Source organism: Diabrotica virgifera, chromosome 7, assembly GCF_917563875.1.
Source record: "Diabrotica virgifera virgifera chromosome 7, PGI_DIABVI_V3a".
In the NCBI taxonomy this organism is placed as follows: domain Eukaryota; kingdom Metazoa; phylum Arthropoda; class Insecta; order Coleoptera; family Chrysomelidae; genus Diabrotica; species Diabrotica virgifera.
Window position 1 is genome coordinate 75,826,241 of NC_065449.1, and position 23,635 is coordinate 75,849,875.

Consider the following 23,635-nt stretch of genomic DNA (forward strand, 5'->3'; position numbering starts at 1 on the left):
ACATCTACCCCAGGCTAAAACCGCAAGTTGGCACCATGTTACTTTTGTTTCTTGAGGTATCCTCTATTCACTCACCAATTTTCGTGAAAGTGAATGGAGGTTCGCCGAAATCGAAGTATCGTGGGTCATAGTTGAATTTTACCTTCAGTGACTGCACTATACAAAGGAAATTGCAATTCAATAATTGAAATGCGCGTATTTTGCGAACTCATAATAGTTATTTATGTACCAAATCAGTAAAGTGACTCAATATCGAACGAGTCTGATATTACGAGCAGAGGGAGCGAAGCGAGCGAGGCGAGTAACAGCCGAGTTCGATAAAGAGTCTTTACTGACATGGTGCATACAAAATTTTATCGCCAATCAAAAAAAACATTAACACTAATGAAAAAAAGAGTGTGTACTTTGTACGCAGGTAAAAAGTTATACTTCTATTATTAAGATTTCAACGAAATAAATAATATATTTTAAACAGTTTAATTGTATTTTTGTTTAAAAATTAGAATAGGTTTAATACATTAAAATACCAAAAATTAAATATAACGTTTAATAGTTATCTACGTCATTGTTTATGAGTTGTTGCCTCCCGCAGTTGTTTTTCCCTTTGACGAATCGTAGAAAATCTAAATAAATATATTTACTAACAAATTATCAGTAATTATTTATCACCGTCCTATATATAATCGAATTAACAAAAACATAATTCCATACTTTATTTGCATTAATACATAACAAAGATTTAAGAATTTTTAAAATTTTAGACGAATTAAAATTTCGTATGACGGTAATGACAGTTTGAATGATGGCGGTTTCGATTTTTATTCGATAGTTGTTATCAATATCTATTGAATACCTAATTACTAAATCTGTAAAGTTTTGATTTATGTTTTACGAATATAATTGCAAAATACTACCGAATTTCACTTTCTGACATAAATTTAATTAATAATAACGTAAAGTTTGTACAATATTTTTAATACTTAGTAAATAAATTTTAAGTTCACTTAAATAAATAATCGATTACTGCCATCTACCACTTTCAATCTCAATTAATTTGATTAATAATCGCGGCAGGTAAAGTAAAATTCTTGTTTCAGTACAATAAAGTGATACTTTACTGCCGAAAGTGGCGGCAAATGAGTACAATAATGAATGACTTTAGTGACAGTTTTTGATAAAATATTAAACGATATGTAGTCGCCAAATAATTAATTTAATTCGTTTTAAGTACAACTCTCTCTTAAGCCGGGAAAATGCGGTTGTTTTCTTGCGAAGGGGTTGCAGCTCAATAATCGAAATGAGCGTGATTTAAGAATTTATTCTTACAATAATAAGATATACTAATTAAACTATGTACTATTAACTTTTTGTAAAAACTTACAGTTTTTGAGTGATCTACGAAAAACCGCAAAACATGCATTTTTTCACGAAAAATTAAAATCTCTGATCTTTAATAACTCAAAAAGTATTGATTTATTTTAATAACTTATATTTGTCCTTCTATCGATTTGTGGAGTTATTTTTATTAAAATAATTTTCACCTCCGAGAAGGGGCGGTGTCCACCCTCAGGGTAAAGGCGCAAGGTGGCACCATGTCACCTTTGTTTCTTGAGGTATCCTCTAACCACTCACCAATTTTCGCGAAAATCGATTAAGGTTCACCGAAATTGAAGGCAATAGTTGATTTTTACCTTTAGTGGTAAAATGCACTGCAGTATACAAAATAAATTGCAATTTAATGATCTAAATACGCGTATTTTGGGAGCTCATAATGTATTAAACGATATGTAGTCGCCAAATAATTAATTTTATTCATTTTATGAACTTTCTCTTAATTCGGCAGGATGGGGTGGTTTTCTTGCGAAGGGGTTGTAGCTAATTAATCGAAATGCGCGGGATTTAAGAGTTTATTCTTCGAATATATTATAAGCTATACGAATTATATCCGCGATACGATATATTTTAATTATTCTCAGCATTTTCTCTTAAAGCTGGTGAAGCGGATGAGTTCAAAAATCAAAACTATATAATTTCGAGAGCTCATAAATAGCTCGTAATTCTGCCGCAAAGATCGATTCAATATCCCTATTTCGAAGTAGTGGGGAGGCTGAGTCAGCCCCCCCACTAAAATATTAAATTCCTGCCCAGTGTAAGGAGCTCAAAATTTTGCGGAATATGAAAGCTCACCGGTAATGACATATGGAGCAGAGACACTGACTCTAACCAAGGCAACAGCGTCGAAAATGCGGGTTGCTCAAAGGCGCATGGAAAAATCCATGCTGGGCGTAACTCTACGGGATAAAATAAGAAATGAAGATCTCAGACAAACAACCGGTATCGCAGATGTTGTAGAACGTATCACCAGGCTCAAATGGAACTGGGCAGGACACGTCGCCAGGCTGAAAGATTCAAGATGGGCACGAAGGCTGATGGAGTGGAGACCAAGAGAAGATAAACGAAGTAGAGGAAGGCCGCCTACACGATGGACAGATGATATCAGGCGGATTAGTAAAAACTGGCAAAAATCAGCACAAAACCGTGAAGTGTGGAAACAATTGGGGGAGACCTATGTCCAGCAGTGGACGTAAATTGGTTGGATGATGATGATGATGAAAGCTTATAAATCAGCCCTATTTGTTTTTTAATTAGTTTTTAATTTAATTTTTAATTAATATGTTTTTTGCAAGTGGGGGGGGCAGCTCAACACGGGTTACCGATAGTGCAATAGGTACTTAATTAGATCAGATGTCTGCTCGAATTTTAAACTAATCTTTGTTCATTCGCACCTTTTATATTTGATACGTACAATGTATATCTTATCTTTCTGTCTTATCTTAGATACATTCGTTTTTAAAATTATCTTCAAAAAAATGTACTTTTACAATCAATAATTATTGTGGCTTAATCCCACATAACAATACTTGAAATTAGACTTGCCATAAGAAAGCAGTCTACCTATTTTTACAAAAGCAGAGAACCATTTTTCCTTTTGATAAAAATGTTGATAATTCATTTGATACGCCTCAACGTTGTTGTAGGAATCAAACCAAATATTCATATTCAGATGTTGCAATAAATAACTTTATTGATAAAAACCAGCAGTCAGCACATAGATGTACAACGATCCCGATCCCACATATGTGACGAATTTATATTTTCTCAGCGATTTATTAACTGTTTATGCAGTTTATGTTTATAATAATATGTAGTTACCGAGGATATTAGTCTGGGCGCCAGCTAGGTCAACGTGGTCTTTCAATTCTGATTTCTGATGTAAAAATAAATCAAGTATTTCATATGTATTTTTGGCGAAGCTAGGACAAAAAATCCCACAAATTATCCCTGGACAAAAAATCCCCGGACAAAAAAGCCCCACAAAAAATCCCGGACAAATAATCCCCACAAATTTTTTCTGAACTTCAAAATTTACATGGCAGAAGAGTGTGAGTTTTTTCAAAAATCGTGGAAGATGTGCCAATGGGGAATGAGCTAAGGCCCCGTTCTCATGACAGGCGCTTAACGCGCGTTTTGATAACGCGCCATTACAACTACATTTTACTTGAGACACCGTTCAGTTTCAGTAATGTTCATGTGAACGGTCTTCAGTAAAATGTATGTAGTTGTAATGGCGCGTTAAGCGCCTGTCATGAGAACGGGGCCTTAGCTCATTCCCCATATCTTCCACGATTTTTGAAAAAACTCACACTCTTTTGTCACGTAAAATTTGAAGTTTTCAGCGTGGACTTGGAATTCGAAATTTGGTAAAATTTCGGGAAAACTTTTAGAGATTTATTCGGCAGCAAATATTTCTTGGGGATTTTTTGTCCGGGATACTTTGTGGGGATATTTTGTCCAAAAAAATTTGTGGGGATTTTTTGTCCAGGGATAATAATTTGTGTGGATTTTTTGTCCGGACCCCATTTTTGGCTGCTGATTACGAATTTAAAAGAAATAAAAGAAAATACAATACAATTAAATAGAATAGTTAGAACTCGAGGTATTGTAAAATTAGTGCAAATTCACTGCAAATTCATTGCAAATTGAAAAATAAGTATTTTTCGAAGCTTTTTCGATCGTAACTCGGCTTATACGCATGTAGATGAGCTTTACAAAGTCTTATTTTAAAGCCTAATTTATAGACTTTCAAACAAATTTTGTTAAATTACTTTATATTTATCTGTATTACAGTTATACCCGTTTGAAGTTAAAATTTTCTTAAAACATATGTACATTAATTTGTTTATAAGAGTTTTAAGCTTTCAGCAATAAACGTTTATAATTTAATTAACAGTAAAGATAGAAGAACTCAAAGTAATATTAGGCCACCTGATGAGGGAACAAAAGTACACATTCCTACAAAATATAATGCAAGGAAAAATCCAAGGACGAAGAAATCCAGGCCGTAGAAGAATGTCCTGGATGAGAAATTTGAGAGAGTGGTTTGGCTGTACCACTAACGAATTGTTCAAAACAGCGGTAAATAAAATTAGAATCGCCCTAATGACATCCAATCTCCGATAGGAGATGCACTCAAAGAAGAAGAAGAAAGTAATATTTTGAACTCGGTAAAATGTTAGTAGGTTTATTTTTGGCTAATACATATAAAATATAGATATATTAATGGCGCGCTCTGAGGGCTCGCAAATTGGCTCGCAGCGAAAAGGTTCGCGCGCGAACCTCTCGATGCAAATTATAATTTATAATACAGGGTGATTGATTAGTGAGGTAAAGCTCAATAGATCCGCTATAGTAATAGATAGCAATAAAAGTTAATAACAAAAATTTTAGCCACCTTTGAGCTTCACATTACAAAATTAATTAGAATGTTACAGGGTGTTCGATAACACAGTGGCAGACCAAACTTATGTTTTTTAAATGGAACACCCTATAATTTAGTTTAAATTCGAAATCCTGTTAACTTCTCCATCACAAAAATATAAAGGTTTGTTATGTTATACAGGGTATTTACAAAGTTATAACCAATTTTGTATGAAAGTCGTAACAAGTTCAACTTCCTGTATAAATAAAAATAAGCGCAACCGCAATGGTTTATTAATGCCATATTTTTTTATTTATTGTCATAATTTTCAATAATAATTATTGACATTGATAATTTTCTTTATATCAAATAAGCCGTAACAAGTTCAACTTCCTGTATAAATAAAAATAAGCGCAACCGCAATGGTTTATTAATGCCATATTTTTTTATTTATTGTCATAATTTTCAATAATAATTATTGACATTGATAATTTTCTTTATATCAAATACAGCGTGAGTCAAAACGCAAGTACATTATTTTTTCAGTAATGTTAAATGGAACACAATGTACAGGGTGTAACAAAAATACAGGTCATAAATTAAATCACATATTCTGGGACCAAAAAGAGTTCGATTGAACCTAACTTACCTTAGTACAAATATGCATACAAAAAAAGTTATAGCCCTTTGAAGTTACAAAATGAAAATCGATTTTTTCCGATATATCGAAAACTATTACAGATTTTTTAATGAAAATGGACATGCGGTATTCTTATGGCAGGAACATCTTAAAAAGAAATTATAGTGAAATTTGTGAACCCCATAAAAATTTTATGGGGGTTTTGTTCCCTTGAACCCCCCCAAACTTTTGCGTATGTTCCAATTAAATTATTATTGTGGCACCATTAGCTAAACACAATATTTTTAAAACTTTTTTTCCTCTTAGTACTTTTTCGAAAAGCTAGTTTTTATCGAGATATTTTGAATATTTGTCAAATCCACCACATATTTGTATACTGACAAGAGACCTGGTAGTAATATGAAAATTTATTTATAAATTACAGTTTGAGATATATTTTGAACTATATTAGAAAATAAGCCATATCTCGATAAGAGGTGTCTTATCGAAAAAAGACTAAGAGGCAAAAAAGTTTTAAAAACATTGTGTTTAACTAATGGTACCTCAATAATAGTTTAATTGGAACGTACACAAACATTTGGGGGACTTAAAGGCACAAAACCCCCATAAAATTTTTATGTAAATATATTTAAAAAGAAGCCGCAACTCGATTAAAACTGGTTTATCGTAAAAATACTAAGAGGCAAAAAAGTTTTAAAAACATTGTGTTTAACTAATGGTACTACAAAAATAATTTAATTGGAGCGTACATAAAAGTTTGGGGGGTTTAAGGGAACAAAACCCCCATAAATTTTTTATGGGGTGCACAAATTTTACTATAATTTCTTTTTAAGATGTTCCTGCAATAAGAATTCCACATGGCCATTTTCGATAAAAAATCTATAATAGTTTTCGATATATTGGAAAAAATCAATTTTAATTTTGTAACTTCAAAGGGCTATAACTTTTTTTTTGGTCTGCCACTGTGTTATCGAACACCCTGTAACATTCTATCTAACTAATTTTGTAATGTGAAGCTCAAAGGTGGCTAAAATTTTTGTTATTAACTTTTATTGCTATCTATTACTATAGCGGATCTATTGAGCTTTACCCCACTAATCAATCACCCTGTATGTATACGTTATGTTCATTTTTCATTTGTGAAGATCCTAATACAATTATTTTATCATATAATTCTTATAATTAAATCATCATAAAGTACCTCGCATAACCTTTCATCCTATTTTAGTACGTTCTTTAACGGTAAAATATTGCAAAACCTCTAAATTTTAAAGAACCGCTTGGATTGACATGAAATTTGGCATACACATAGCTAACAAGTCAAAGAAAAAAGTGATATTGTGCCGATATGTGCTTTTGCCCCCGGGGTGGTTTTCACCCCCTGTTGGTGGTGAAAAAATATTCGTCCAAAGTAAGTCCGGAAATGGATAAATTGACTAATTTTAAGTAAAAGAAGTGTTTAAAAAAAAGCTTCATTTTTGTTTCATAAAAAAAATTCTAGCATCAAAATTAAACAAGTTACTCTCAAAATAAAGTTAGTCCCTTTTTTTTGGTAAAAAAAATCGGGAAAATCACCCCCTAATTAGTATCTCAAATGAACTTAATCGTTACGACTTCACAAGTTTCTTGACTCGTGCATGTATTGTTTATATGATCTGTAAGTTTCATCGGTTCAAAGTCCTTATATATTATATTTATACAGTGCTAGTCAAAAGTCCGTACCCCCCCCCCTCGTATCTTTTGAACGGTTATACCTATAATAGTGAAATTTGGAGGGAGGAAATAAACGGACGTAAGCTTCTTAACTAGTCATGACAGGTGACGTAATAGTGACAGATGACGTTACAGAGCCACTGTCACCGATAATTTTAAATGGGACCTTATGCCAAGTGATACCTCGTTTGAAAGGTATTTAAAATACCTAAAATAATTATTTAAATGTTTACATTACTGAATAGATAATTAAAGAACCTTTCAAATGAGCTACCACACGACCCCTATTCTCATTTAAAAAAGTCATCGATTACGTCATCACGCCCAGACGGATGACGTCACTAGTATACCATATATGCCGCAATATCATAACTTAAAAATAAAAATCGACCTGTTTCGGGATTTTGCCTTAAAGTCGCCGGTTTACGAAATAACGAATTTATTCCTTTCATTTGCACCATACTGTCGGTGGAAAATAGTGTCGCGCACGCTTGATTAGCAATTAAAAAACAAAGGAGTTTTGAATATTGTATTGCAAAAAACTCTTCGGGATTTCATCAATCGATGTTTAAAGAATATCTACCTATCTTGGCAACATTCAAATTTTCAGTTTTTCACAGGCAGTGAGGGTTAAAAGTGGCCGATTTCGCAGTTTTTCAATTTTTAATCGCTTATATGTCAAAAACTATCATTTTTAGAGAAAAGTCACCTTTTCTGTTTGGAATGATCCAAAAAACCTAAAAAACTTTTTCCATGCAAAAAAAATAGTTTTAGGAAAAACACACAAAAAAAGTTTAAAAAATTTTTGACCACCTTTTGGTCCTGGCAACATGCAAATTTGTTAAAAGGAGTCCTTTTTGAGTAAGATTGTGCAAAAAATCCGAATTAGAATATTTTTCCTAGCGGATGCGCAGTGGCTTTCTGGACTAACTTCGAAATATTCTATTTGAAATTTGGTGAATATGAATCTATTTTTCATTGCCTATAACTCTGGTTCTACGAGGTCCAGAGACCTAATGCTTACACCATTTTTTTTTTTACTTTTTTACAGGCTATATTTTTGCTAAGAACGTTTTTTTCGACAAAATACTTACTTTTTGAGTTATTTGCGAAAAACCGTCTAAAAATGTAGTTATTTTGTTGAAAAATGAACATATTCACTCGCAAATAACTCGAAAACTGTTGACTTGGCGAAAAGCTCTATAGAACAAAAGTTACTTAAAATTAGTCAGTTTATCCATTTCCGGACTTATTTTAAACATATATTTTTTCACCCCCAAGAGGTGGTGAAAGTCACCCCCAGGGCAAAAGCACACATCGGCACAATATCACTTTTTTTTGACATGTAAGCTATGCGTATGCCAAATTTCATGTCAATCCAAGCAGTTCTTTAAAATTTAGAGCAAAAACCGTAAAAGAATGTACTATTTACTTTTTCTTCGATTTTTGATCTAAATGAGAAAAAACTAAGATTTCATAAATACAACTTAAAACGGAAGTTGTTTTATTTATTAATACTATTTTTATAAACTTTTCTTTCGTGCACCTGCATCAAAAAATTACAGGAACTCTCAGCTTTTTTCATCTACATAAACTTTTAGAGCAATTTTTACAGTTACATGGTGGTTCTAACTCTGTTCTTGCAAGCATTAAAATGAAAACTTTTTGGGGCTTTCGAGTATCATTATACAGTGCGCTGGAATTAGTGTTACCCCCCTTATTAACTTATTTATTTTTAGCACATAAGCAAAACGCTCGGACAGGTCGATTTTTAAAATAATCATATTATATTATAGCATCAATGTTTCAAACTTTACGCGATGCCTGTTCAGATGACAGGCATAACTTTGATTTTTTTTAATGGGAAATTACATCATGTGACACCTCATTTAAAAGCTTTTGAAATACTGATTCCAAAAATATATATTTTAATCCTATTTGAGAGCGTAGACGCAAAATTTCGGTCGAAATATTTTTAAGCGCATTCATTCTTTTCGAATCCTGAGAAAACTAATACCTATTTTTGAAAAATTTAAACGCAAAATGAAGGATTACATTATTACGGAGTGCTGAAAGTCCCTTAAAATAAAGAAAAATTTTCTTATGAATGATATATTTGAAGTTAAAAATGACATGAGACTAAATTTTCTCTTTTTTCGCCCCTGTGAGTCAATAAAATAAACATTATAGAAGTTCTCAGGGCCTTTAGACCCTCGATAACACTGTAATATTTCATTCTGCGTTTAAATTTTTCAAAAATACTTATTAGTTTTCTCAGGATTCGAAAAAAATGAGTTCGACCGAAATTTTGCACCTACACTCGCAAAAAGGATTAAAGTGTTACATTTTTGTAATCAGTATTTCAAAATCTTTTAAGTGAGGTGTCACATGATATGATATACTTTTCCATTTAAAAAATCAAAGTTATGCGTGTCACCTGAAGAGGGATCGCGTAAAGCTCGAACCATTGATGCTATAATATACTATAGTGATGTAACGAATATTCGCATTCGCGAATATCCGCATATTTTTGCATATTCGCGTTCGCATTCGCAAAATTTGTGCGAATGTTTTGCGAATATGAATATCAGAGAAAAAATAATTTGAAAATAACGTGAGATTAAATAAAATCAAAATCTATTCTCTTTCTCATCTTTTTTTATTAAAAAAAAAAGAATGTGTGTGTACTTTGTACGCACGTAAGAAGTTATACTTCTATTATATGATTATATGATTATAAACGAAATTAATATACTTTTTATTTATATTTTATTTAAATATTAAATTAATTTATACTTAATACTTCTCAAACATTTTTATTAAAACGGTGCCAAAAATTAAAATAATAAAAAAATAAAACACACACAAACACATTAAAAATGCCACAAATGATTTCTGAACATTAATTGTCGGAAAAATTTTTAACTAAATACGTATTTTCTGAAAATAAAATTATATAATAAATATACTTACAATCATAAAATGTATAAAAAAAAATAAAAAAATAAAAGTTTCTATTGGGATTCGAACTAACTTACCACGCGGCTGGTATTTGCGTTGTATTGGGATTCACCCGCATTAAAACTGCACCACAGAGGCAGCTTGTCATTATGTGCGAAGATCGTCTAACTAAACAGATTAACCTTTTGACATTTTTAACTTATGTAAATCAAATTATTTTGATTTTGAATTGAAATGATTTAGAATTGAAAAAATACAACAAAACATAGGGTAAGAAGACAATATACACTCGCGATCATAAAAAGCGGGTCAATCGATGAGTAATTCAAGTTAAATGTCTCGAATTTTCTAAACCTGTTGTCCGATTTGAGTGATTGTTTTAGTATGTTATAGCCTTATTCTTTAGCAATATCGTTATAATAATATTGTTGTAGGCCGGTAAATTGTCATTCTATACCGGGTGTAACAATCATACTATGTTTATTCCTAAAAGTTCGGAACACCCTATGGAATGTTTTTGCATAGATAAAATATTGAAATTAAAACTTAATTGTAGCTTTAGGCTCTCTTAACATTTTCTTTTTTGATTTATTTGTTTATGTTAGATAATAAAAAAGTTAAGCACGTTAATAAGTAGTCATGTTCTTCATCAATACAGGGTGTTTCTAAATAAGTGCGACAAACTTTAAGGGGTAATTCTGTATAAAAAATAATGACAGTCTGCCTTATAAACATATGTCCGCAAATGCTTCGTTTCCGAGATACGGGATGTTGAAATTTTTCTTACAAACTGACTATTTATTTATTGCTCTAAAACCAATAGCGATATGCAAATGAAATTTGGTAGGTTTTAAGAGGCAGTTATTGTGAGTTTTTTTGGCATACAATTAATAATTCTATATTCACCATTGGTGTGCATACGGGTATAAACATTTTAGATACATGCCGTATGCACGCCAATGGTGAATATAAAATTCTTAATTGTATGTCAAAAAATGCGCCATAACTACCTCTTAACATTTACCAAATTTCGTTTGCATATCTCAACCGGTTTTAGAGCAATAAATAAATCGTCAGTTTGTAAGAAAAAATTCAACATCCCGTATCTCGAAACCGAAGAATTTGCGGTCATACGTTTACAAAGCAAACGGTCATTATTTTTTCATGCAGAATTGCACCTTAAATTTGTACTACTTATTCAAAAACACCCTGTATTGATGAAGAACATGGTTAGTTGTTAAGGTGCCTAACTTTTCTATTATCGAACATAAACAAATAAATCAAAAAAGAAAAGGTTAAGAAAGCCTAAGGCTACAATCGAGTTTTAATTTCAATATTTTATCTATGCTAAAACCTTCCAAGGGGTGTTTAAAACTTTGAGGAATAAACACAGTATGATTGTTACACCCGGTATACAATGACAATTTACCTGTCTAGCAACAATATTAATATGGCAATATTGTTAAAGAATAAGGCTATAACATACTAAAAAATCACTTAAATCGGACAACAGGTTTAGAAAATTCTAGACATCCAACTTGAATAATTCATCGAGTGACCCGTTTTTTATGATCGCGAGTGTATTAGGTGAATATTGATATAAATTTTGATGGTAATCAAATTATGTAAAAAAAAGTATTACATACTACTTATGTATTTTGGTAGGTTCAAGGTAGGTATCGGAGCCCGTATAACGACTAATACATTTCGCAATCACTTGCGTCGTGCAAAGTGGCTATGTTCAAATATCATAACAAAATTTGATCAACTATTTATAAAACACTTACCAGTGAAAGATTCTTTAGCTTTGAATAAGCGAGATCTGCGGCACTCATACTAGGCACAGTTTGATGAGCTTTCACATTGGCATGCAACAATCATCTCTTCTATGTAAATAAGTCCAAAAATATAATATGAAAACTATTTAAAAAGGCAGTATAACCATTAACTAACTTTTTGTTTGTTGTTTCTCTTCCTACAAATTTTAAAACGCAACAAGCATACATTATAACCAAACACAGTCCCACAGCTGCCATATTGGATAATTTTTGTCATGTCATTTGAACATCCAATCAGAACAAAGTTATAATGCGCATGCGCCCGGTCGCTAGGTTTTCCCATATAAAATTTCACCGTCATTACGCCCGTAAAGAAGTATAACTTCAAAAAGGTAACTTAACCTCGTATGATCAGATTATCAGGCCTCACGTTGTTTTATTATTTGGTATAATGTAATAAAACTTAAGATTCAGATTGATTTACACTAAATATCAATTAACTTCTCATTATAAATTTAGAAAACATTTCAAAAATAGAAACAAATTAAAAAAAATGAACATTCGCATCCGTATTCGCGAATGTCGTTATTAGATATTCGCATTCGTATTCGCGAATGTTCAAAAAACGACATTCTTTACATCACTAATATACTATGATTATTTTAAAATTCGACCTGTCCGAGCGTTTTGTTTATGTGCTAAAAATAAATAAGTTAATAAGGGGGTAACACTTATTCCAGTGCACTGTATATATAATATCCATATAAAAGTGGATCGAGTTCTTTTACAGCATCATCAAGCACTTCAATTGTGTGTACGCAGCCACATAAAATGTTCGTTTTATATGCAATGATGATGCTACAAAAGAACTAAATCCACTTTTATATCGATATCATATAGATAATGAGACTCTGGAGCCCCAAAAAGTTTTAATTTTAATGCCTCCAAGAACAGATTTAGTACCACCATGTAACTGTAAAAATTGCTCTAAAAACGTATGTAAATGTAAAAAACTGAGATTTCCTGTGTATCTTGATGCAGGTGTGTGAAATAAAATGTTTGTGAAAATATGTATGATAAATTAATAAATAAGAAAAGCTCCCTTTTTTAAGGCAGATTTCTGAAATCTTAGATTTTCATGTTTTTTCTCATTTAGCACAAAAATCGAAGAAAAAGTATTTAACAAATTTTTTTTAAAGTCATGAATTAAGGTTTAAAATGAGACTTTGCAAAGCTCATTTGCATGCGTAGAAGCTCAGTTATGATCGAGGAAACTTCGAGAAATAGTTATTTTGCAATTTTCATTTTGCACCAATTTTACAATCTTGAGTTCTAATTATTGAATTTAAGTTTAGTAATCGCCATTTTCTTTGCTTTTTATTAAGGAACAAATTTTATTTGAAAAATTTATTTTTTTTTTAGTTTATGAGTTAGTTTTATAAATCATTAAATTATTTATATGAAAATTTTTTGACCACTCGGATCGAAATCCACCCTCGAAATTCGTAATCAGCAGCCAAAAATACATAAGAAATACGAAATCCATACTTGGATTTTCTCATCAGAATTAAAAGTCCTCGGTGATCTCTATTTAGCGCCTAGACTATAAATGTGAATGCATGCAAGTAAAATGGTGAAAAAACGTGGCCGGAAATACAGTTAATACAGGTCCGAACTAAGCGAACGTTTAGAAATTCATTTTTGATAACAAATTTTAAAAAAAATTTAACGTTTACCATCAACATCAAGGTCTCTCATTTCTGATGGAATGTTTGCTACTCTTACTTAGAGCTCTCTGATTCGCTTATTGCGGTGAATCACTCCGCATTCTTCTAGTGCATTGTCAAAGTTTATTGTATGACTTAGCTTTCGTTACAATTTTCTTCCACTCATTTCGATCTGTACATAGTTCATAGTTAACGTAAGTTTCTCACTTTCAGGATTTTGATATCTCTCATGACCTGGTCCTCCCATCTCTCTCTGCGTCTTTTCCTTGTTCTTTCATTTTCGGGCTTCCATCTGGTAACCCTAATCAGTAGTCGTTTTTTCCTTTTCTCTATGTGTTCAGGCCATCTTTGTCTCTACAATTTAATAAACCTAACTATATGTTCTCCCTTAATTATGCCTCTTACTTCATGATGTACTCTTCTTATCATTTCTTCGTTTTTCATTCTTATCAGTCCCATAATTTTTCTTCATCTTTATCTGTGAGGCATATTGTCTCAGCTGCGTATGTAACTACTGGTGTGATATTTTCCGTTTTGTATTTATAGATAAGTTCTTGTCCTTTATTGGCTTATGGTATCTCCACTCTCCAGTATGTTCTGTTGCCTACTATTATTCGCTACGGTATTTCCTCACCTCTTTCAAAGGTGGAGTTTTCTATCTTGATATCTCTCGTCGTGTTATCTTCTCAACTAGAACAGATTAGATATTTTGTTTTTTGCTTCGTCAATGTTTAGACTTCTTTTCCATTCATTTGCCAGGAACTTCTTTTAACCGTTCCTTATATCTTCCCATAAGAACTATGTCATCCTTATATCTTCCCATAAGAACTGTGTCATCCTTATATCTTCCCATAAGAACTGTGTCATATACATAATATATGCTATTTATTTGTGTTGAGGAGTGGGCTATATTTCCTTTAATTCCGCTGGCATTGACTGTTCCATCTACTACTACGTAGAATATTGTGTTTGACAGGGAATCACCTTGTCACACTACTGTTTCTATTGCAATTTTGTTTGTGCTACCTTCTTCTGTTGTTATTTTAGCTCGAGATCCATCTCTATTTATCATTTCATTCCATAATTTATTTCTTCCAATTGGGACCGTGCAAGTTCGGCAAAGCGGCACCTGGTTTCTACGCTCAGCAACATTATTCGCACTTTTAATTATATTGGCCAATTATATTGATCCTGGCTACTGGATAATTGTCAAGGCCATAGTCCAAAAAAAAATAAGATTCAGGTTATGTTATTAAAAAGTAAACAATTGTATGTAGTAAATAAAATTAGTTATTAAAATGCAGTACTGCAAGCAAAATACAATTAATTAAATTTACCTTTATATAATAATTGCATATCATATCAATATTGTGGAGCAATATATAATTTTTCTCCTTCAGTGACAGGTATGAAATATACGTCAATTTGACAATTTCAATTGACAATATGAATTATTTAAGAAAACTGCAATATATCTCCGCTATTCTCGCACGATCCCCTCCAAGTACTTGCACACCGCGAATACAGCCAAAGGCTTGTTTTAAGTCTGCGAATACGGTGTGAAGTTTGTTTATGGCATTTCTCGATTGTTTGTATAATTTTGTGGATCGCATCTGTAGTGTACCTTTTCCTGAATCATTGCTGATTACTAAAAGTCAAGCAATTAGGCATGCAAGTGATAGATTTAATGACATCATAACCTACCGGTACAAACTTGACGGCATACAAATTCATATATTATCATATTATGTCATATGATATTAGTTTTTTCCTCATATATTAGTTTTTTCGCTGCCGTCAAGTTTAGCAGGAAAACTCTGTTGCCAAATTAAAAACATATATGTATTTACCACAGCAGCTAGCGGCTACACTGTTTCTCTTTGTCTTTAAGAGTAAGGAACAAAGATAACTTCTTACCCTTTTTCTTGGCTTGTATACTTGTGCATCTGCCAGTACATTTGATTGTATTGCAGCTCGTCCTGCTTTAAGCAATGCCGCAACACTGAAAACCTAAATGTTGCCTTGATTTACCAAGTAACCAGGGGAGTATTTGGGGATGTTTAACAAAGGTAACTATCTGTAATATGTGTCGAAAGTCATGTTGTCCTATAGAAGGTTACGTAAGATTTTTGTTTATTTTTTTATTCTTTTATGGCCTTTGGAAGCTGTGCCCATTTAGCCAGCAACATTTCTTAAAATTAACGACTAACTAAAACTACCATATAACAAGACTATTACGAATCTAATCGATCGATAAAGGATAAGGAAGGTATAGTGAAGTTGGTTAAAAAATAAACTGTCGTTAAATTATAAACTAAATAAATAAAATGTAAACTAAGTTTTCAATCTAATAATACATAAAACGACAATAAAATATCATTCTACATACCACCAGATTGAAAACAGTGGGAACCTTCTCTGGTAACAACCTCCAACCGAAAATAAAATATAATTTGAAAACAATAATTTGACATTATATTTAACACGTCATGTACTCATCGCTACTTCTAGCCATTGAAATGCTCGCTGTAATAGGAATGGCATGTTAAGAAAATCTGATTATTCCCTATATATTTTTTCAAATTAAAATATGGCAACAAAGGGGCAATTGCGTGCGAATCTTTTTGTTTGACTTCGAACATAGTTCCCAATTTATTTATCTGATGAGGTCTGTTAGAATTTTGTATTCAGTAGAGGTATTTGATGTATGTAGATATTTTTGTACTCAGTAGAGATATTCCTTTAGAGTTGTTACAATCTGTTACTTTTCCTTTCTTAAATATTGGTATAATTCTGCCTTATTTCCCATCCTCTGGCATTTCTTCTGCTTCCCATATTCTATTTATTAGGAATGTGCAAGTTCACATATAGTTCACATTCATCAATATTTTTTTTAATCCTGCAAACATGTTGATTTGATCGTCTAATGAAAACACGTGATTTTAGATTAACTTAAAAAAATCTGACGGGTTAAAGTCCGGAGAATGAGCAGACCACTCTATGAATCATGTATGATTCTTGGTTCTAGTGTCTAATGGTTTGAAAAATTCCCATTCAAAAAAATTCTAACTCATCGATAAATGTTGGGCAAACCTCCGTTTTGTTGAAATTTTGTAATAATTGGCGATTCTGTTAAAGTTCAGGAATAATTTTTTGTTATTAATAAATCTAAATACTTGTCACCAGGCAAGTTTCCGTCTATGAAAAATGTGTCTATAAGCCTATTTTGGACCACTTCTATCCAAACATTCAACTTTTTGGATGCTCTACGAACACGATCACTATATAACCGATAATTGAATGGGTTCCTCCAGTAACGTTGCAAGCGCAAGTTTAAAACTTTTTTAGGAAGTGAAAAAAACATTGTTTGCGATAAGAAATAAGTTAATACAGTCGAACCCGCTTATTGGAATAGCCTTTGTACCAGGCAAAAATATTCTTATAACCGGGATATTCTAATAACCGATCATTGGTGGCTAGTCGAAATAAGTGTACCGAATATAAGTAATAATATTATTTACATACTATGCCAATGTGTAGTTTTACATACTATGCCAATATGTATATCATATATGTACACCTACATAATCAGTATATGTAAATGGTTTTAGGTCTTTTTACGTCAATAATACAGTAGTGTAACTACTACTTATCTATGTATGTGTTAAATACCAAATTACATTATATTATATATGTGAATGAATACAGTAGCAGTAGGTAATTAATATAAAATGTATGCAATATGTAGATATGTAAATATTTTCTTATTAAAATGCATATAACAAAATTACTTATTTTTTCTTGAGAAATTATCGGTAATTATGCTTTTTGTTGTTAATCCGTGCTGTCATCCTTAATCCATTGGTTGAATGGAACTTTTATTGGCGGCAAGAAATGGATGAATTGAATTTTACAAAGCCATAAGCCTCTCTGGGTGAATTCTAAATAAACTGCTTCTAACAATTTTATAGCAGGCAACAGTGCCTTTGTGTAGACAAATAAAAATTACTTTATGACCCATGCATTTGTCGGCTAAAAATCGAATTGGTACTCGTAACAAAGTAATAAATATTTATTACCCTAATAATATCTAATCCATAATCCTTGACGACTGACCATAATAACCAAACATAATTTAAATTTTTAGTAAAATTGTAAAAAAAAAATAGTCGTTGACCTGCAAAATATGCTAATAAGCGGTATTATCTAATTAGAACCTATTCCAATAAAAGGATAAATTTATTAAGGAGTAAATGGAAACGTTTCGGGAACTCGAATTTATATTCCATAAACCGGGATATTCCTATAACAGGGATTCTAATAAGCGGGTTCGACTGTATATTAAATATGATAACAATATTATTGTAAACCTTTTTAGAAAACATGACTAGTAAAACTTTTAAGTTACACAAAGTAGTAATAAAGTTATAACCAAAATAGTAAAATTTTAATTGCAACAACGTTCTAGTCGACAGTCGCTTAGATTAGAACGTTGTTGTAATTTTTTACGGGAATAATGGCAGTTGAAATGTTATTTTATATTCAGTTAAATAGGGTTTCCTTGCATTTCTAGAAACTTTATGCACGTTTCTAAACTAGTTGGCGATGTTAAGTGTCCTGCTTTTACTTCAGTTAACCGATTTATATCACGAGGGTTTCAAACTTAACACGCAGTGATATAGACATCTTCAGGCGCTTGGAACGTTACTGCGCGACAAGGTCCAAAAAGTGGCGTGGAGACGCTAGTCACAGGGCTGCCAACCTCAATGACAATAACATGAAAATACCTCTCCCATATCTGGGATCTCATATAGAACATTTCTTCACAGAAAACCCGATTTCAAACAATATGTCGCTTAGAATGTTACTGGAGAAAGCCATTCAATTATTAATTTTTCAATACGATCTTTTTTACTTAAATGAACCATTTTTATTTTACAACTTATTGATGTGAATTGTAATAATAATTATTGTATTGCTACTTATAACTTTCTCATTGTTTTAGGCTGATATTAAACAAAATCCAAATATCATCTGGGCACTTCTTGCGAATTTGGAGTGTCCTGTTTGTTTAGATTATATGCTTCCACCTATATACCAATGCGCCAACGGCCATAGTTACTGTGAACCATGTAAGAAAAAAGTTGAAATTTGTGGTCTTTGCAAAGTACCTGTCCATGATACCAGGAACTTTACTCTAGAAAAAATGACAGAGCATTTAACGTATCCTTGTAAGTATCATAAAGCTGGCTGTACGTATTCCTGCATTTCAACTGAAATACGAGATCATGAAACTTGCTGTGAATTTGGACCATTCATTTGCCCGCTAAAAGACACCACCAACTGTGACTGGCAAGGCAGTCATTCCAGAGTACTTGACCATATCGATAATAATCACAATGAAGTCGTTTTAAAATCCGATCAAGTCACTATACCTTTTAATAAAAAAGACACGAAGAGTTGTTATGTAATCAAATATGACAAGAAGATTTTCCAATTTGATTATAAGTATGACGAGCAAAAGCTTTATTTGTCTGTCAGGATAATTGGACGATCCACAGATGCTAAAGAGTATAGATTTGAGGCCGATGTAATCGATTTAGGTGGATTAAAGAGAAAATGCTTTAATGTGGGTTTAGTTTCAGCAATTTCATCTGCAGATGAACGCTTCAAGGATGGCAAATGTGTTAAAATTTATCTTGAACAAATTATTGGTTTTTATTCTGATACTATTAACTTACGAATCAGAATCGTCAAAGGCTAAATATTTTTAAGTTTGTATTTTATTTTTGTATTTGTTATCCATTAGATTTAAGCATTTTGTATTTGTTAACCATTAGATACTAGAATAACTAACCATGATATTCCATTTCTTGTTTCATTAGGGTAAGGTGGGGCACACCCTTTTATTCATATTTGATTTTAATTGTATCACTGCTTCAATTGGATTACTTCTGCCAAATCGAGGTACGTGCACGAAGTACTTTGACAATGAGCTTTATTTAAAAAAGATCCCAAATCTTGTGACATTTCACGATTAGTAGTCATGATTTTTTTCCTTACATATCGCCATAGCGCACTTGCCCCGTCAGTTTGAGGTAACTGCGTCTTCTGGGCGTAGTTTTATATATTTTCCTTGAATTGCATTACGGGGTAAGTGTACTTAGTTGCTAGGTTTTTCGGCACACAGTTCTGAAAAAAAAATTAATAATAAGCATAATGTTAAAAACAAAATAATAACTTCAGAAGGGTCGACTAACTCGCCACAAAATGAAAAATTACTTAATTTAAGGGCAAAAATTGTACAATTTATCTTAATTTATGTTGTATATAAATTAAGATAAGATTGCTTTTCTTCTGCGAATGGAATATCAGTATATCGACCTTGTTCTGATACCTTCGCACCTGTTCTTCCACTTAAGTGATCCCATAATTTTGTCACTGGGGCACTGTATAAGGACGATGCTCCCTTGACAGTGAAATTCTGATTTCTTATATCCGTTAAGGCACTGTTAAGGGCTTCTGCTGAATAGAGCAAACCTCTCTCCGTCTTTCGGGCGTAATTTCTGACCATCTCTACCTGACACAAAAAACGCACTTGCCTCATGTGATAAATCTCTGGGGCAAGTGCGCAGATACCTTCGCACCTGTTCTTCCACTTAAGTGATCCCATAATTTTGTCACTGGGACACTGTATAAGGACGATGCTCCCTTGACAGTGAAATTCTGATTTCTTATATCCCTTAAGGCACTGTTAAGGGCTTCTGCTGAATAGAGCAAACCTCTCTCCGTCTTTCGGGCGTAATTTCTGACCATCTCTACCTGACACAAAAAACGCACTTGCCTCATGTGATAAATCTCTGGGGCAAGTGCGCATCTTTTAATTACTAACAAAATATAACGAGAAAACATAAATGTATCAAATCAATTCAAATTTCTGCAATACTAACCGAAAATATTCAATAAAAATTAAAATGCAGTAAGCGATACATGACAAGCCTTGGAAATAGCTATTTGTATAACAAGGGAGGAAAGTGTAACTTTTCCTCCCGAGAATGAAGTTTACTGCCCGACGCGTAGCGGAGGGCAGTAATCATTCAAGGGAGGAAAAGGCACTTTACTCCCATGTTATACATATGGGTTTTCCACCTTCCTCAAATAACAAGTAATTTTTTCATTTTTATTTAATTTATTTATGTAACTAACCAACAAAATTTATTAGAACTAAAACAACAAGTAGGTACAATATAACTGTCAACTGTCAAATATAAGTCAAATTATTAATGTAAACATTGTTAAATCAAAATAACAATTTACTGTTTTTTACCATTCTGCAAAATACAGGATGTTTTATAAATAAACGTTAAAATGTATAGATACTTCGTAATAGAAAATAGATATTATACAGGGCGTCAATAAGTTATATTTCATGAATGAAATACCATGACGTCATTTTTACTTTTCCTCCCTAGGGAGGAAAAATATTTTCCTCCCTAGGGAGGAAAAGTACAACTTTGCTCCCTACAATCAGGTCCGGAAAAGTATACTTTCGGTAGAGGTAGGTGGAAAAAACCCTTTCCTGCTCTTTGTATAACCTCAAACGTAACTACCAACAAAACGTGTGCTACTATGTCGTAAGATTAACGACGTTGCCACTCACATGTGTAGCTCTTTCGTTTAATACTTGCGGCTAAATTTGAAATCCGTTCCATACTGAACTTCACGTTACAAGAAGTTTTATTTAGTTGAAACCCACCTTACCCTAATCATTAGATACGTAGTCATAAGAACCAAACATTTGTTAGATTTATATGTATTTTTATAACAGTTAATTAAATCGTTTCATTTCTAAAATAGGTATTTTTATTATTAACCCAAATGATAACAGCGACCATCCTTGATTTATGATCCACTGATGGCATGGTAAAATGATGCTGGTAGAAATCCTAATGTCTGAAAATATTTTCAGACCATAAAAAAAAACAATTGCAACAATACGTTTTCGAAAGAATAGATTGCATCCGCTGTGGTAAAATGTTCGGGAAGCATATGATGATTGTTAACACAAACATGATTTAAAAAAGAATAAGTAAAACTTAGCTCATAGAAAAGTGGATTATTATCGCATATATATGACAAGAAACCAAATCAAAATAAGTGAATGTAGGGACTGCAAGGCGAGAGTAAGTGAGACTATGAGTCATAAATATACATCTATTGTGCTGGAAATATAAGTAAAAATCGAAACGAAACTAAAACCAAATTAATGGTAGATGTTAAAAGATGAGAAACATATAGAGACTTACGAACTTTGACAGACGGTAGCTGCCATATAATCGGAGAGATAGAGCGGATTTTGTGCGTGATAAGTAATATGGAAAAACTGTACGGAGATATGTTGAATTAGTTGTGTACATGACTTTCCCCAACGGCCGTAAACCAGAGTGGGGGACGAGGGTAGTTATAAGGGATCAAAGTCGCGGTTTATATTTTTTTTTTGTGACACTCATGATCGAGTGCACCAAAATTTGGGAATAAGTAGGTCATGACGTAACTAAGTAAAATCTCCAGGGATGGAACGCTGCGTGGCCGACAAAGGGGTGAATATAAAAATTATAAGGGATCTTTTGTGACGTTCGTGATCGACATAGTGAACCAAAATTTGGGAGTAAGTAGATCATGACGTAACTAAGCAAAATCTCCAGGGGCGGAAACCTGAGTTGGGGATGAGGGTAGTTTTAAGGGTTCAAAGTCGCAGTTTGTATTGTTTTTTTTTTGTGACGCAGCACAACATTTGTCCCCCACACAGCGTTCCGCCCCTGGAGATGTTACTTGATAATGTCATGATCTACTTATTCCCAAATTTTGGTGCACTATCTCGATTACGAACGGCAAAAAAACCACTATATTTTTATACTCACCCGTGCCTACCACCCCTTTTTACCCCAAACTGAGTTACGTCTTGACCTACTTACTCCAAAATTTTGGTGCACTATCTCCATCATGAGCGTCACAAAAAAATAATAGAAACCGCGACTTTGACCCCTTATAACTACCCTCGTCCCCCCCCCCACTCTGGTTTCCGGCCGTTGGGGAATGTCATGTACACAACTAATTCAACATATCCCTGTATAGTTTTTCCATATTACTTATCACACACAAAATCCGCTCCCAGCTCTTAGGCTAATATTGTTGTCATTGATTCAGTCTGTATTCTCAAATCACCGCGGATGAATATGTATATACAAATGTAAATGATAAAATTGTTTTTATCGAAATAGTCCATCATCACAGTGCTACCACCCTTAAAGGAACATGACCTCAAGATTTCGTCTCTGTCCCTTGTTTGGATTTTCTAGTTAGTAACACCGATCTTCTCGGCATCCTGTATTACCCCGCCTAAGTAAGCACCTCAGTTTTCTTCGATCCTTCGTAACACCTATTTGCAATTATGATTCGCTTTTTCTATTTCCGCTGTTTTATTATTGGGGTTAACCGATTTCCCTAGATATATCAACTCTTAGACCGCTTCGAAGTTTTGGTCAGTGAAAATTAGATGTACCAACATTTCTAGCTCTTGTGTTGTTGTTAGTCGGCATGAATTTAGTTTTATTTTGATTTATATGTAATCTCATTCGGTCTGCTGCTACTACTAGCTCTTTTAGTGTTTCCGTGGTTCTAGCCCTATACTGTCCACGTCGTCAGCATACTATGCTGGAATTTGGACTAATATATCAAATCTAGTTCCTCTGCTATCTAAATTGGCGTTTTACGCGACTTTGTTAAGGCTATGATAAGCTGACACACCAGCGCGTCTTCCTGCCTTATTCAACCTTACTGCCAAATTAAGAACCCATTCTCTCTCTCGTTCCATCCCCCCTTGTGAAGTATTGAGCGCTTATGCGTTTCTTGGCCAAAAGTTTAAAATTGCTGTCTGGCCGGGACAGCGCATCTTCTTTTGTTTTTATTCTCTGGATAAATTGTGAACTAATTCCCTCCACTCTCTTCTTTTGCTCTCTTTTTGACTTCGCCCCATCTTAGTCCAATTTTTTCGTAT

General features: G+C 32.9%; 1 protein-coding gene across 2 annotated transcripts in view; it reads left to right on the forward strand.

The window, feature by feature from the left end:
• Window positions 1–21,432, forward strand: part of LOC114331431 (E3 ubiquitin-protein ligase siah-1) — an 87,585-nt gene extending 66,153 nt beyond the window's left edge. For both annotated transcript variants that reach the window (XM_028281011.2, XM_028281012.2), the window contains exon 3: window positions 18,584–21,432. In XM_028281011.2, the coding sequence (XP_028136812.1) occupies window positions 18,584–19,342 (759 nt within the window). In that variant the 3' untranslated portion in view covers window positions 19,343–21,432. The remainder of the gene's footprint in view (window positions 1–18,583) is intronic.
• Window positions 21,433–23,635: the final 2,203 nt, after the last annotated feature.